At 32.1% G+C, this 13,977-nt stretch overlaps 1 protein-coding gene across 10 annotated transcripts in view; it reads right to left on the bottom strand.

Moving 5' to 3' along the window:
* Nucleotides 1-13,977, bottom strand: part of LOC126749129 (catenin delta-2) — a 51,055-nt gene that overhangs the window by 17,469 nt on the left and 19,609 nt on the right. For 5 of the 10 annotated variants that reach the window (XR_007664903.1, XM_050458777.1, XM_050458776.1 and 2 more), the window contains 4 exons: nucleotides 5,532-5,597; nucleotides 4,589-4,630; nucleotides 3,226-3,541; nucleotides 2,389-2,570 (listed from right to left, as the gene is read on the bottom strand). Coding sequence is in view for 9 of the 10 variants with exons in the window: in XM_050458777.1 (XP_050314734.1) it covers nucleotides 2,389-2,570; nucleotides 3,226-3,541; nucleotides 4,589-4,630; nucleotides 5,532-5,597 (606 nt within the window). In the remaining variant the exon portion in view is untranslated. The remainder of the gene's footprint in view (nucleotides 1-2,388; nucleotides 2,571-3,225; nucleotides 3,542-4,588; nucleotides 4,631-5,531; nucleotides 5,598-13,977) is intronic. The other 5 variants (XM_050458780.1, XM_050458778.1, XM_050458779.1 and 2 more) reach the window with 2 other exon arrangements.

The raw sequence follows: 13,977 nt of genomic DNA, 5'->3' as shown, positions 1-13,977 counted from the left end.
ATAATTTTTTAAAAAAATGAAAGTCGTGTGATTCTTCAGTACCCGAAGTATTATGTACACACTTGCAACACAACCTCCTGAAAAAAAGGATATTTTTTAAAGAACTTACTACATACAAGTAATTTCTGAAAAATAAAGCAAAACTTATATTATAACTTAGCTATGCTATAACTCATCTAATCAAAAAAATATATAGATGTATGCACATTAATAACTACTGTATGAATAACAATGTAAAATAACATACCTGCTGCCTCAGCTGTAAAACTCCCTTTTATACTTTGTTGTGTGTAAAAAAGTGTTTAAAAAATAAACAATTTAACCAGCTCACAGAATGTATTTTATTAAGTCCTCAAAATGTACTCCGTTATTCGCGAGACAATAATAAAGTCTGTTTTTAAATTCCTCACGAACATTGGCAAGTGTTTATCCGCTAATATCTCTACATTCGCCTTCATTCGCATTAAAATACAAAAGTTTGAGGTCAATAAAATATCCATTTCTCCTACACATTTTTGGTCCCTATTCGCCGGTACGTCAACCGATTTTTTTTGGCACTGTAGAATAAACATTTTCTTGACCTACCAAAGTAAAGTTAGGTGGAGGTGAAGAAGTAATTGACAGAACATTGTCAAATATAAAATTAAACGCCCCCTTCTAAATTGACATTTTTTTTTTAAAGGTATTAAAGGTGGTTCGTTTTGAAAAAGCCAGGCCAAAAGTTACCACCCCTTGCGCACAAAGCGGGCGTGACCACTCTATCTGTTGGGCGGGACGACTATGGTACAATAATTGCTATGACAGGACATATGTATGTACAGAATTGGCCAAAATTATACGAACAAACCAAAAATTAAAAGAAAACTGGAATTTGAATATTTTTTTATTTGGCATAACAAATTTCTCTCAGTGTTAGTTTCTGCAAACGACAATAAGATAAGATCGCAAACACATTTTTTGACTGATCAGAAGTAGATGTACAAAACACATATACTGAGACATTTTTATTTATGTGTTGCTTTCAGTATCAGTTTAGCTACTAAATAGTGGTTTAGCTTTTTTGCCATTATGCCACGTGGTATTAAATTTGCTGAAGACCTGTAGCAGCCAGTTCTGCAATATGAGATTTCAAGACCATTTCAAATAAGAAGATCAGCTATCCATTACATTTTAACAAAATTTCATGACAGATGAAATGTTATAGCCAAACCCAAATGTGGTCGCCCCAAAAAAGTCGATTTAAATTTAAAAAAGTGATTAAAAGAATTTCTAAAAAAAATCCGTTTTTGTCATCCAGCAAAATAAAAGGCAAAATTGAGGAAATGGGATATCAGCCGGTAAGTGCAAGGACCATACGGCGGAAACTAGTGGAAATGCTGTTTCCAAGAAGACCGGCAAAGAAACCGCTGCTTTCAAAAAAAATTGTAAGGGCCAGATTATTGTTTGCCAAGAAACATAAAGACTTGACTTTGGATCAATGGAAACGGAGTGTGTTTTAGTGACGAATCTAAATGCAATTTGTTTTTTTCGGATGGGATTCGTCATGTAAGGCGTCTCCGTAATAGCCGTTTGTTACCGACGGTGGGGGGTCAGTTATGGTCTGGTGATGTTTCTCGGGACTTGGGATGTGCCCTCTATCCAAAATAAATGGCATAATGGATAGGTTTATGTATAAAGATATATTACGAAATATTTTGCGACCTTATCTGGAAGAAAATATGGCATTATTACATAATTTTCAGCATGATAATGACCCAAAACATGCATCACAATAATTGGTAAAAAGGTTTTTAGAAGATGAAACGATGCCCGTTGTAGAGTGTCAATGTGATCTCAATCCCCGGAACTAGACCCAATTGAAAACTTATGGGAAATACTAGATCAACCAATTAGGTCAAAATCAAGATGATTGGTTTGTTGCTTTGAACGATGCCTGGGAAAACATGGATCCTGCAATAATCAAAAGACTTCTTGAGTCTATGCGAAAAAGATGCCAGGAAGTGATTCGCAATAAGGGTCATTATACAAAGTATTAGTTTAGGTTTTTTTAAAGATATTTTTAAGCATCTTTTTTTTTTAATTTGGAACTTTGTAGAATTTAATTTTGTTTTATTCTTCTATTTTTGTCTAACCAATAATTTTTTAATATTTTTTTCTAATAAATGTAATCAACTAAGAAAGAATAGAATGCCCGGTTTATTTACTCAATTGTGTACAAATATCAGAATATAGAAGATATTTAAAAAAAAAATCGCAATAGCAAAATCATGCTAAAGAACTATTTTTTTATTATGTGTTCATCTACTTTTGGCCAATACTGTATCAAAATAATCATGTGAAATAGTTATTGTCTTTTAAGCTGAAGTACATAATTTTTGATAACCTTACATATAGTGTTCAGGTAGCTCATCATATCCTGAGCCTAAATAAGCAGAAGGTGGTTGAGCTGACATGGGGAGGGGCGAAGGGTCTGCGCTGTGTTCGCTGGGACTAGGAGGAGTAGGAGGTCGCTCGGCTCCACCAGAGTAACCCATATATGTCCCATAAGGACTGGGGTAGGGCTCAAAATCCTAAAACGAGACATTTTCTTCAAACAATGTAAAACGTTTATAATAATTGTTTATCAAAATTAATTATCTTTTGTGACTTTCAAAGCATTATTTTATCATTTTATCGTTTAATGAATGTTGAACTTTATTTTAAATTTTTTTTTTTTAATTTATATTAACAGTTTTAAACGTTTGAGTGTAACGCTATTCTGTGAGAAACACTCAAAAGGTAAGGTCGAAATATCGGCCAATTTTATGTGTGGTAGTGATAATACAATCAAACTTGTACAATCGAATCTTCAGTATCAATTGTCTATTTTTGACCCTAATGTAGCAAAAAGTTTATTTCATATTCGCCAATTCAAAATTATGTCCGTAATGATTTGGAAATAGAATCTGCAAAACTTTTAAACAAAAATCGTGCAGTAGGCAAAATAACATGATAATATATTTTTTTAGTGCCCAACATTTTTTAAAAGAATTAAAAAAAAAAGAAATAAAACTGTTGTCAGATTGTAAAAATATATTTTTAAAATATATGAATGTAACTTTATTCAAAAAACGTAATTTTCTTCTCGCAGCTTTATAAAAAAAATTGTTATTTACCTTGACTGTAATTAAATTCGTAAACTTTATACGCTAAAAATAATAGACATTCAAAATATATATTATCTACCTGGTAATGCGGATGTTGATGGTATTGAGAATACATGTGGTGAGGAGGCTGATCAATATAGTCTGAATAATGTGACCCGTGAGGGTAGGAACCTAAAGAAATAGGTATATATTCCCCTGACTGTTCTCCTATTTGCTGGACTTCCCTGACCACTTTGGTAACAGTGGTCACTTGTTGCGTAGTCTGCTGCTTCTGCGTTCTTACTAACGGTTCGTCGCTATGCACAGACATTCGACTTGAGTTTGGGGAATGTTCTGAGTGGCCATTACTGTGGGTATGATAGTTGCCCTCGTTAAGACTTGACACGTCTGGTCCCCTAGAGATTAACAATTAACATATTAATTTATTTAAAAAATTAACCGACTATAATGAAAGACTTAGATTAAAATTATCAGTGTCCAGGGTGAAAAAATAAAAAATGTCGACACTCTTCCCAACTTTTTTCAATTTTAGATATTAGTGTAAAACTCTTCGTCTTAGATGATCAAGCAGGAGAAAAAAATGCAAAGAAATATGTATAATAATGTATTGATTAACAAGAGAGCATTAAAACTTCGGTAGAAAGTTTTTAATATGGCACCCCTATATTTTAATATAAAGTTTTAAAGGAGTTGTCTTATTCGTAGAAGGCCAAGAAATAAAAAAATCAATCGGCAGATTCTCAAGAAACTGAAAGTGACATGTAAAGTGGAGAAACCATATTCACACACATATTTATATCTTCCATATTGACTTTGAGGACTTTACAACTTCAACGAGATTTTAACATGTATTTACTAATTATTTAGTCACTTTTAGGATTTAGCCCACCCTCGTTTTAATTCCTGGTGGGTATAAAATATGTTATCCTCGAGCCTATCTTTCCAGTGTTTATCAAATAAATACTAGTGATATGCATTATGCAGTTAAAAAGCTTAGCTGATAAGGAAGTACAATTTCGCCTTCATCTTTAACTTTTACATCCCCACTTTCAGTTTCGGTAGGCTTTCTGCTATTAAACATGGTTCGGAAATATACTAGTTTGCTCTTCTTGGCATATATCAATACTTTGCAATTTAAAATTAGATATGATAAAAAATATTTTCTGCGGTAAGAGTATTGGCCTTCATATTTCATTCATAGTGATTCATATTATGTACGTACAGATTTCTTTTTTATTCTCAGAACGATAGTTACTTTTCCTAATTTATTCTTATAATAGTGATAAATCAGTAGATCAAAAAGTAGTAAAAAGGGAATTTTACTATCCCGTTTTCGATATTTGTTTCAAATGCTTATTTGTACATATTATAAAAATATAAACCTGGTAACATAACAAGTTTAAAAATCATGCAATGCGATATTTAAACGGGAACAAACTTACTTGTAGTGCTGCATGTCTGCGCCCTGATCTTGTAACACTCTCCTAAAAAATAAAAAATAAAATACACACAATACTTACATACAAATCTCGATCTCTTTTTAAACATTTTTTTTAGATCACAGAAATATATTATCATATTTAAATTGAGCATTTTTTTCCAAATGTCTTTCGTAGCATTAATAAAAAAATATTACGATATATTGCGAGATCCGAAGAGGTAGCGGTTGGTAAATAGCTTAAAAGTTTTGGAACTTCTATTGCTGAATTAAAAAGTTGCAGAGTTCCAAGGAAATTTTAAAAAGTTTAAATGTAAACGGAATAAAACGACAAAAGGCAGGCATTCGATCGGTTTTTATTCCTTTATTAGTTTTTATATAATAAATTAGGATTCTAAAGCTATAGCAAAAATATGACAATAAAAATTGTTGAAGCCGTAATATGTACACGTATTAGATTTAACGTTTATGTTTTATTTGCATTGGCCCCACTTACAACAAAAAGACGGATGTTATATTATCGATAATGGGAATCTTTTAATTATGTTTGTATCATTAAAAAAAAAACGCTCAATTTAGTTTACTAGTTTGGTTAAATGAAAAATCTCCAATAAAACCATAAAGTCGTAAATAAAGATTATCTTTAAACGCTTCATATGATGCAAAAAAACACTATTCAAACCAAATTATAAACTTACTAGAATATAATAAGTTAAAAATTTAACAGTAATTTAAACTTACCGCAACAAAACGAATAGAAAACGTTATTCAAAAAATTAAATCAATTTAAAGCCTAAGGCCCTAAAGCTAACAAAACTGAAACGTATATTAAAAAATTATAACTAAACTTTGCTAATTTTGAAATGTCATGCAAAATTAACTTTAACAAATGAGTTAGTGATACAAGCTTATTGATGTTTTGCAAACTAATATAAGAAAAATCCTACCTTTGAGTAACTTCAGTATGAGTAATACTTCGTTCTGACCTCTGTTCCACCCTCCTGTTAACCAAGCTGCCAAAATGCAAAGCACAGAAAATGTTAGCAAGCGACCAATAAAATGATTATAATATTAATGAAATAACATTATATGTCATGCATATGATTACTAAGATGAACTATGTAAGTAAGACAAGATTTTTATGGTGTTTATACAATATGTCATATAAGTAAGGTGTGAAACTGTTAAAAGGAAGAGGAGGAATGTTGTGCATTGCAAAACCCTAAATATCCAGCAGAAAATTCAATTATATTATTAAAAATGACAATTTTACTGGGAACGCAGCTGTATTAATAAAAACTGAAGCTAGGTATCGTTAAAGCAAACTTTGACTTAGCTTGCGACTTCAAATTCCACACTAAGGTTTAGTTTTTATTGTTTTAATGTTAAAAAAATTTCATATTGTTTTGTTCTGACGGTAACAAATCCATTTGAAAACCATGTTGTTCCTTCGAATCTGTTAAAATTGTATGTTAAATTAATGCATGAGTGCAAAGTGTAATTATTATCAAAATCTATGTATATCAAAACATTAATTAGCATAAACATAAGCATATACGGAAATATTAAAAGCCTTAAAAGGTTGTTTATATTAAATTGCATAAGAGCCATTTACTGCTTTTTGTTTAACCTTATTCTTTTGAGAAAATTAGTTTTTACCCGCTGCACTCTTCAAAACCTAAGTCTGGATTATTAGTCACCGTCATCAATCTGTTTAAGATAATCAACATATATCGATTTAATATAATCAAATTATCAACATTTGAATAATCAAATGTATCTATTGGGTCATTTTGTCATCTATATTGTCAAATAGATCAGTTACGTCAACTACTAGAATTAAAGAAGTTTTAGGTACTCAAAATGTCGCAATCTAAGAAAAAACATATTCAATAAAATCATTTAAAAAGAGTCTTATTGCACTAGCTACAAACAAAATGGTGACAGTGCCGTAAATTTGGTGTGTAGTAAGCTGTTATTACTAATTTACATAACAAAATATATTTCACACTGGCGAAAATATATGAACGAATAAGTTTCTAATCAGTATCACAAAAAAGATCAGTATCGATTTGCGTTCTTTCTTAACCTCTCAACCGTTTAAAATTCAACTCAAGTATGTTTTCTGCATGAATAAATTAAAAGAAATTTTAAAGATTTTGAAGTTGCAGGTAGTAGCTTATCCAGCATATCGGAAATACGGCAATTCGATATGGCCAGAAATCGTTGAATATGGCGATGGTAAGCGTTATACACCTCCAATAAAAAAACTTTTCTAAATTATTATACTTAAAAAATTAAGAGTGCTGTAACAGTTAGTCCAGTTGTGCTAGAACGTCAAGCAGTATTTTTTTAAAGAGTTTTTTTCTATTTAATGAAACAAACCCTTGGACATGGAAACATCTGTGCCGATACTGAATCACATTTTTCTAATTTTTTATTATATATAACTCAACAACAACTCTTTACGACATCAACTTTTAACACTTTCCTTCTAAAATTAAAGACATATTGCGAACTGGGCTGCAAATCCCATGCACCTGATTAAACTTATACGAGCCTGGTCCCAGAAGTACCTAGATATGTCGGTAGTAGTTTGAAAAATATCAGTGTATTACAAAGTATACAATCTATAAAGCATATGTTTCAAGTTTGAAGACGCCACGTTGTTTAGTATTTGTTTGGCAGCCATCAATAGTGAACGTTTTCAGTGAATTTGTGAAAATGGAGAAAATTGGTCATCGTTATGTGATACAATACTTTTATTTGAAAGGCCTCAGCCCAACCAATATAAAAGCTGAACTGGATTCTACTCTGGGTGAGTCTGCTCCTTCGTTAACTACAGTAAAATATTGGTTAGCAGAGTTTAAACGAGGCCGTACGAACTGCCAAGACGAGCATCGCAGTGGTCGACCAAATGAGCTGACGACTCCAGAAATTTTAAAGAAAATTCACAAAGTGGTACTGGATGATCGTCGACTGAAAGTGCGCGAGCTAGCGGACATAGTAGGCAATTCAAAATGTGCGGTACATCGTATATTAACTGAAAATTTTGACATGAGAAAGCTGTGTGCAAGATGGGTGTCGCGGATGAGCAGAATTTTTGCGTCGTTTCATAACCATCGATGAAACATGGGTCCATCACTTCACACCTGAGACAAAAGAACAATCAAAACAATGGACTCAAAAGGGAGAACCGGCTCCAAAACAGGCGAAAACCGTTTCATCTGCAAGCAAGGTCATGGCGTCGGTTTTTTGGGATGCGCGAGGGATAATTTTCATTGACACTCTTGAAAAAGGTAAAACTATCAACGGCGAGTATTATGCGAACTTATTGCAACGTTTGAGCGAAGAAATCAAGCAAAAACGGCCGCATTTCGTTAAGAAGAAAGTGTTGTTTCATCAAGACCATGCACCAGCTCACAAATCCGTTATTGCAATGGCCAAAATTAACGAATTAAAGTTTGAATTGCTACCTCATGCACCCTATTCGCCAGATTTAGCCCCCTTAGATTATTTTCTGTTTCCAAACTTAAAAAACTGGCTCAGTGGTCAAAGATTTTCCAACGATGAAGAAGTGATGTCTGCAGTTAATGGCTATTTCGAGGCGCAAGACAGTTCTTATTATAAAAAGGGTATCGAACTTATAAAACATCGCTGGGAAAAATGTATAGAGCTTAAAGGAGATCATGTTGAAAAATGAATATTTTCTTTCCAAAATTTTCGTGTTTTCTTTCTTGGGTCGGGTAATTCTTCTTTAGAGAAGAAACTGATGGGTCATTCTGGTCTCAATCAAGTGATGTTCGTAGTTAATGATTAATTCATAAAAATTAATATATACTCAACAATCGTTAATGAAATAATTTTGGAGTAAAAACCTGACACAAAACTAATAAACAACGTACTTAATATACTGAATGTGTGTATTAATCATTTTTTTTGTTTATTTTTTCTTTTGTTAAGTCTAAGCTTGTGAAGTAAATATTTGATTTTTGAACATTAATAAATGAGAGTGCAAATTGTTTTTCGCAATTTTAAGGTTTTTGGTTAAACCTAAGTGTAAGGAATTACTTTAGTTAACACCAGCAAAAGTCTTATTAATTGTGTTATATTATATTTACTTATGGACTCTAATGGACTGCACTTTTTTGATTTCACACAACTTATTAATAGGTAAGTATAACGTATAACGCTGTAATACAGTGCGGGCCAAAAGTAGAGAAACCTTTAATTTATTTTCTAATTTAATAATCTATTCAAAATTTTTGTGACACCATGTATTAAAAATGTTTATCTTAGCCTAAGCCATAAATTCATACCAAAACAGTTTGAATATTTATCACAGGAATGTAAATAGTAAACAATGTTTTTTTTTACTTGAGGACATAAATAGAGAAACTTTTTGTATTAAATATCTTAAATTAAATAGGTCTCGTTTGAAGCAGTTCGTTTTCGATTGTGAAGAAGCCTATTTAGTATTAAAATGCCTCGAGGTATAAATTTATCTGAACAAATAAAAAAACTTACAATTGAGAAGCACAATGCGGGAGTGAAACAAGTAACAATCGCTAGAGAACTTGATCTTCATAAAAGTGTCATTTGTAAACAAATCAAATTGTGGCAAACTAGAGGCACTACTGCCAGCATCTCTAAGCCAGGTAGACCCAAAAAAACAACATCTGCAACTGATAAGCTAATTAGACGATGTTCTATAAGAAATCCATTTTTCTCCGCCGAAGATATAAAAAAGGCATATCCCAGCATTTCCCTTTCAGTTCGATCTATTCGAAGACGTTTATGTGACGCCAACTTAAAAGCCACGAGACCGGTAAAAAAACCTTTCATTTCAACGAAAAATAGACAAATTCGTTTAAGATTCGCAAAAGAACACTTACATTGGACCTGTAATCAATGGAAAAACGTTTTATGGTCAGATGAAAGTAAGTTCAATTTATTTGGGTCAGATGGTATGAGATGGGTTAGACGGCCCGAGAATGAAAAATTCAACCCAAAGTACAATATTCCCACAATCAAACATGGAGGCGGTAATGTGTTGGTGTGGGGATGTTTTTCCGGGCATGGCGTTGGTCCACTGGTGAGAATAGATGGGATCATGAATAGCCAATATTATCTAAACATCTAAACATATAAAGTGGCCAGCTCAAAGTCCAGATTTAAATCCCATCGAGAAGTTGTAGGAGCACCTAGACAAAAAAGTTTGATAAAAAAATCCGAATAAGTTCCGAAATAAAGACGAATTATTCCAAGTCCTAAAAGAAGCATGGAGTGAAATTTCTGGAGATATTATACACAATCTTCTGAATCTATGCCAAGACGGTTAAGTGAAGTTGTGAAGAATAACGGTTATGCCACAAAGTATTAGTGTGCTTTTATCCACATTTTGTATTATAACATAATTATGTCATAAAAATAAAAAGTTTCTCCATTTTTGTCCTTAGAGAAAATAAATTTTGTTTGCATATTTTGTAATAAATTATTTGTTTTCAATTTTTTTTCTAATTATTTTCGTCACTACTAGATATAACCATAAACATTATTTACAATTACTTCGAATTAGTTTTAATAAGAAAAAAATCAAAATATTAAAAGTTTCTCCACTTTTGGCCAGCACTGTACGCTGGTGGAAGAGGAATGGAAACTTGTTAGAACGTGTATATTGTTTACTGCATGTTACTTGGCTATAGTTGATTCTGAGCTTATAGCGACGTATCTATAATTAGAATATGAGTTAGAGGGATGTCTATTTATTTTTTTAAAAATTTATGTTGAGGCTAATATTTTTAAATGATGGGGTAATTTAAAATTACAGTTAAAAATAAAAATAAAAACCATCATTATTCTCTAAAAACATATGATTGTATTAGTATTTCGTAAAAAAAACCATTAACATCTAACACGGCCTGGCATCAACCAATTTTTAGAAGTTTCTGAGAGAATGTTTGACTACTTTATATTAATTAGCCGCGATGATAGTCTGATGATTTGGATGTCATTCAAGTCGAGTTAGGTTTTCTCTAGTAGTAGTATTTAGTACTTTGCTTAAAAAAAGATGCAATTTTTCAAACAATTTTTCTTTACATAGTTTAACTAATACAAGAAATAGTTTTATTTTACCTTTTAAATAGAGCTCTTTACATAACCGATCACGTATTTTTTTGGATCATTTTCATTATCGCACTTTTACATATATCGAATATTTGAAGGCTTTGCAAGTCAAACAAAGGATGACAATGTCTTTGCATGGTAAATTTATTTTTGCCATTTGTAATGTAGAAAAAACAGCAAATACTCCAAAAAAATAATTCCCAAATAAACGCTACGTAAATGTACTACGAAATACTTCTTACGCTAAGTAATATGTACATAAGTCGTTAATTGAATTAAATATCTATTAGTTATTAGTATCTATTATCTATTATTATTAAATAGTTATCACATTAATGTAGTGCTTAAATGACACATTTTTTCTCCGGTCATATATACAATTATTGTATACAAATGTTGCTAGCAATAAAGTACGTAATTGGCTAAAACAGTATAATAGCTTGATACAACTAACTTGGTAAATTCGAGATGATTTATATAATGTAAAATTATATAAAAGAAGTTCAAAAAATGCCGTTCTAAGCTAAACCTGTTTGGGTAATTTAATTTTCTCCGAAGTTTGAATTTCGCGATTTCTATTTTATTATGCTGTGCAAAGTTTACTGCGAATAAATTGCAATTTCTATGAAAATAATTAGAACGGCATACAGCGTTAAACCAAATTTTAGGTTTCTTTATCAAAAAGAAAATACAAAACAAATATTTACTTATACAGCGAAGTCAAAATCACCGAAAAAGTTACATTTTGTTAAAGGACATTATAGAAGTATTATTCATAAATAATTGTGTCTTTTATAGATATAAGGACAATTAAAGATTTCATCTTTCATAAAAATAATTAACTGTTAAGTATGTTTGGAACAGTTATGTCCAATGCTCGTATTTTATTTGAATATTTCTTTAATATAAGATTAAAATATTATCATCACTTTTAGATTTTCTTCCTACCTCATCCAACATACCCTACTCTTTTACAAAAAATCCGTCGAAAAGTCCAAAAGTCTATCCGCTTTTCTGTGGTAATTCTGTGTATGCAAATGCCTATACAGAATGCAAGCATTCCCATGATAACCTGAATTAATACCATGATTGTTAGACTGCCGTGCTATAATTGGACGCTTTACAAACTGAATTATATTTCAAATTGAATGAAAATTTTCAAAACTGCGGCTTCCATTAAACTTCTTGATGTACTATGATTATCTGTTAAATGCTCTAATGAATAGAGTAATAAATAATACTAATATATAATGAACTTTATTTTAAATGAGATACTTGTGTTCTTGGGAGTGCCCCATTGTGGTCACTTAATATTTGCTGAATATTTCAAAGTGTTTAATGAATTATAAACCTCTAAGGTTTTCAAGCTACACCAGCATGTGAGCAGTGCTACTGATATCAGTTTTAAATGTATTTTTATCATTTCTTCTAACTTGTGGCATCAGGTAATAATAGGAAATGCAGTTGATGGAAGCGGTAAAAGTCGAATTTTTATCTTTATAGTAAATGAAATACCAGCCTAGGACTTTTCTGGAATTTAAAGTTACATTCAGCTAATCAAATAAGATCAATTGTTCGGGGGCTTTAGCGGACATATAGGTACTATTTTAGGTTTGGAGCCGATTTCTTGTAAAAGATTTAAAATTTTTATACTTCATAGCGGGGACGACACTGGAATATGTTGGCCAGGGTGGCCACCACATTATACGAGGGCGGTCCGACAAGTACTTTGTCTCACCGCCTAGTGGCGATACTATCGCAAGAGAAATGTACTATCGTGTACTACATTCTCGTAGACGGCTACTGTTAAAATTAGAAAAAACTGGTGGTTCAATTCTTGTTTTTGGAAGAGAAGTCGCGCAGAGAAATCAAAGGGCGCTTGGATGCTATGTACGGTGACTCTTTTCCTTCGATAGCAACCATCAAAAATTGATCTAATGAGTTTGAACGTGGTCGCACGTCGGTTTTTGATAAGCCACGCCCAGGTGCTCTCAAAATGGCTTCCACGGAGGAAAATGTGACGAACATCCACGATCTTCTATTGGCAGACCGCCGATTGAAGATGCGCGAGATAGCTGAGACAGTAGGCATCTCGAAATACCGCGTAGGTCATATCCTACATGAAATTTTGGGCATGAGAAAGCTGTCGACGCGATGGATGCCGCGTTTGCTCACTCTGGAAAACAAGCGTAACCATGAAACCACTTCAGAGCAGTGTTTGACGCTGTTTAAACGTAATCCGAAGGAGTTTCTGCGTCGTTTCGTGACGGTCGACGAAACATGGATCCACTGGTATACACCAGACACCAAAGAAATGAACCGAAAATTTGCTAATTTTGCAATTACAATTAATTGAATTCAAGATTCGCTTATTAAAATTTTTTTAAACTTTGCACAAAGATTTGCCAGATAGGTCTCTTCAAAAAGTTATCTTACATTTTTTCTATAGAATGTACAGGGAAGCCAATAATTGACCCTTAAAATTTACATGAGTTTTCCTATGTTTTTATCCTGTGCCTCGGCGACGCACCACCCGGTATGTATATATGTTGCATTTATTCGAAATTCTTTTTAAACTGAGACCCTGTGGAATAAACTAGTCCTTTCTGAGCTTAACAAGTTAGTTACAAATCTAGTTGTGTTACGCGAATTATGCGAAATAACGAAATTCTCAGAGTTTTACTCATATTTGTTTCATCTCACAATTTTGATACAAACATTGAATAACGACAAGATATTATTTGTATTTGCACCCTATGTCCTATTTAGGCAATTGTATGTTAATTCCCTTACTATTAAAGATAAATCTTGAGATTTTCACTAACCCGTGCCACATTTCGAACAACCTTTTAATACCGCTTCTTTTGCTTCTAGATACAGAGTGAAAATGAAAAGTTTGACTTTGAGTGCGGTATCATATTTTAGGCCCTATCTAAGTTAATATAGGGATAGTAGGGAAAAAAGAGTGCATCATTTTCCGTAGATAGTTCTCTCTATATTTTGATGGCAAAAAAAATTTCTATTTTTTCTGAATAAAAAAATATTAGTACGGTAGGCACTTAAAATAATAAGAACTATAAGAGAAGAGAAACATATTATTTAATTAAAGATATCCTGGTAGGTCATGAAAAAAGATAATCAGTTAAAACATTTAAGAATATTAAAAGTAAAGGCATTTTTGGATAGTAGGGTCAAAGAGAATCATTTAAAAGTGACCGACCACTCACTTTAAAATTAAAAGTATGATAAACTAATTGGAATATTTTC

Source organism: Anthonomus grandis, chromosome 22 (assembly GCF_022605725.1).
Source record: "Anthonomus grandis grandis chromosome 22, icAntGran1.3, whole genome shotgun sequence".
Taxonomy (NCBI): Eukaryota; Metazoa; Arthropoda; class Insecta; order Coleoptera; family Curculionidae; genus Anthonomus; species Anthonomus grandis.
The sequence above is the reverse complement of the archived record's forward strand: the minus strand, read 5'-3'. Positions and strand labels throughout refer to the sequence as shown.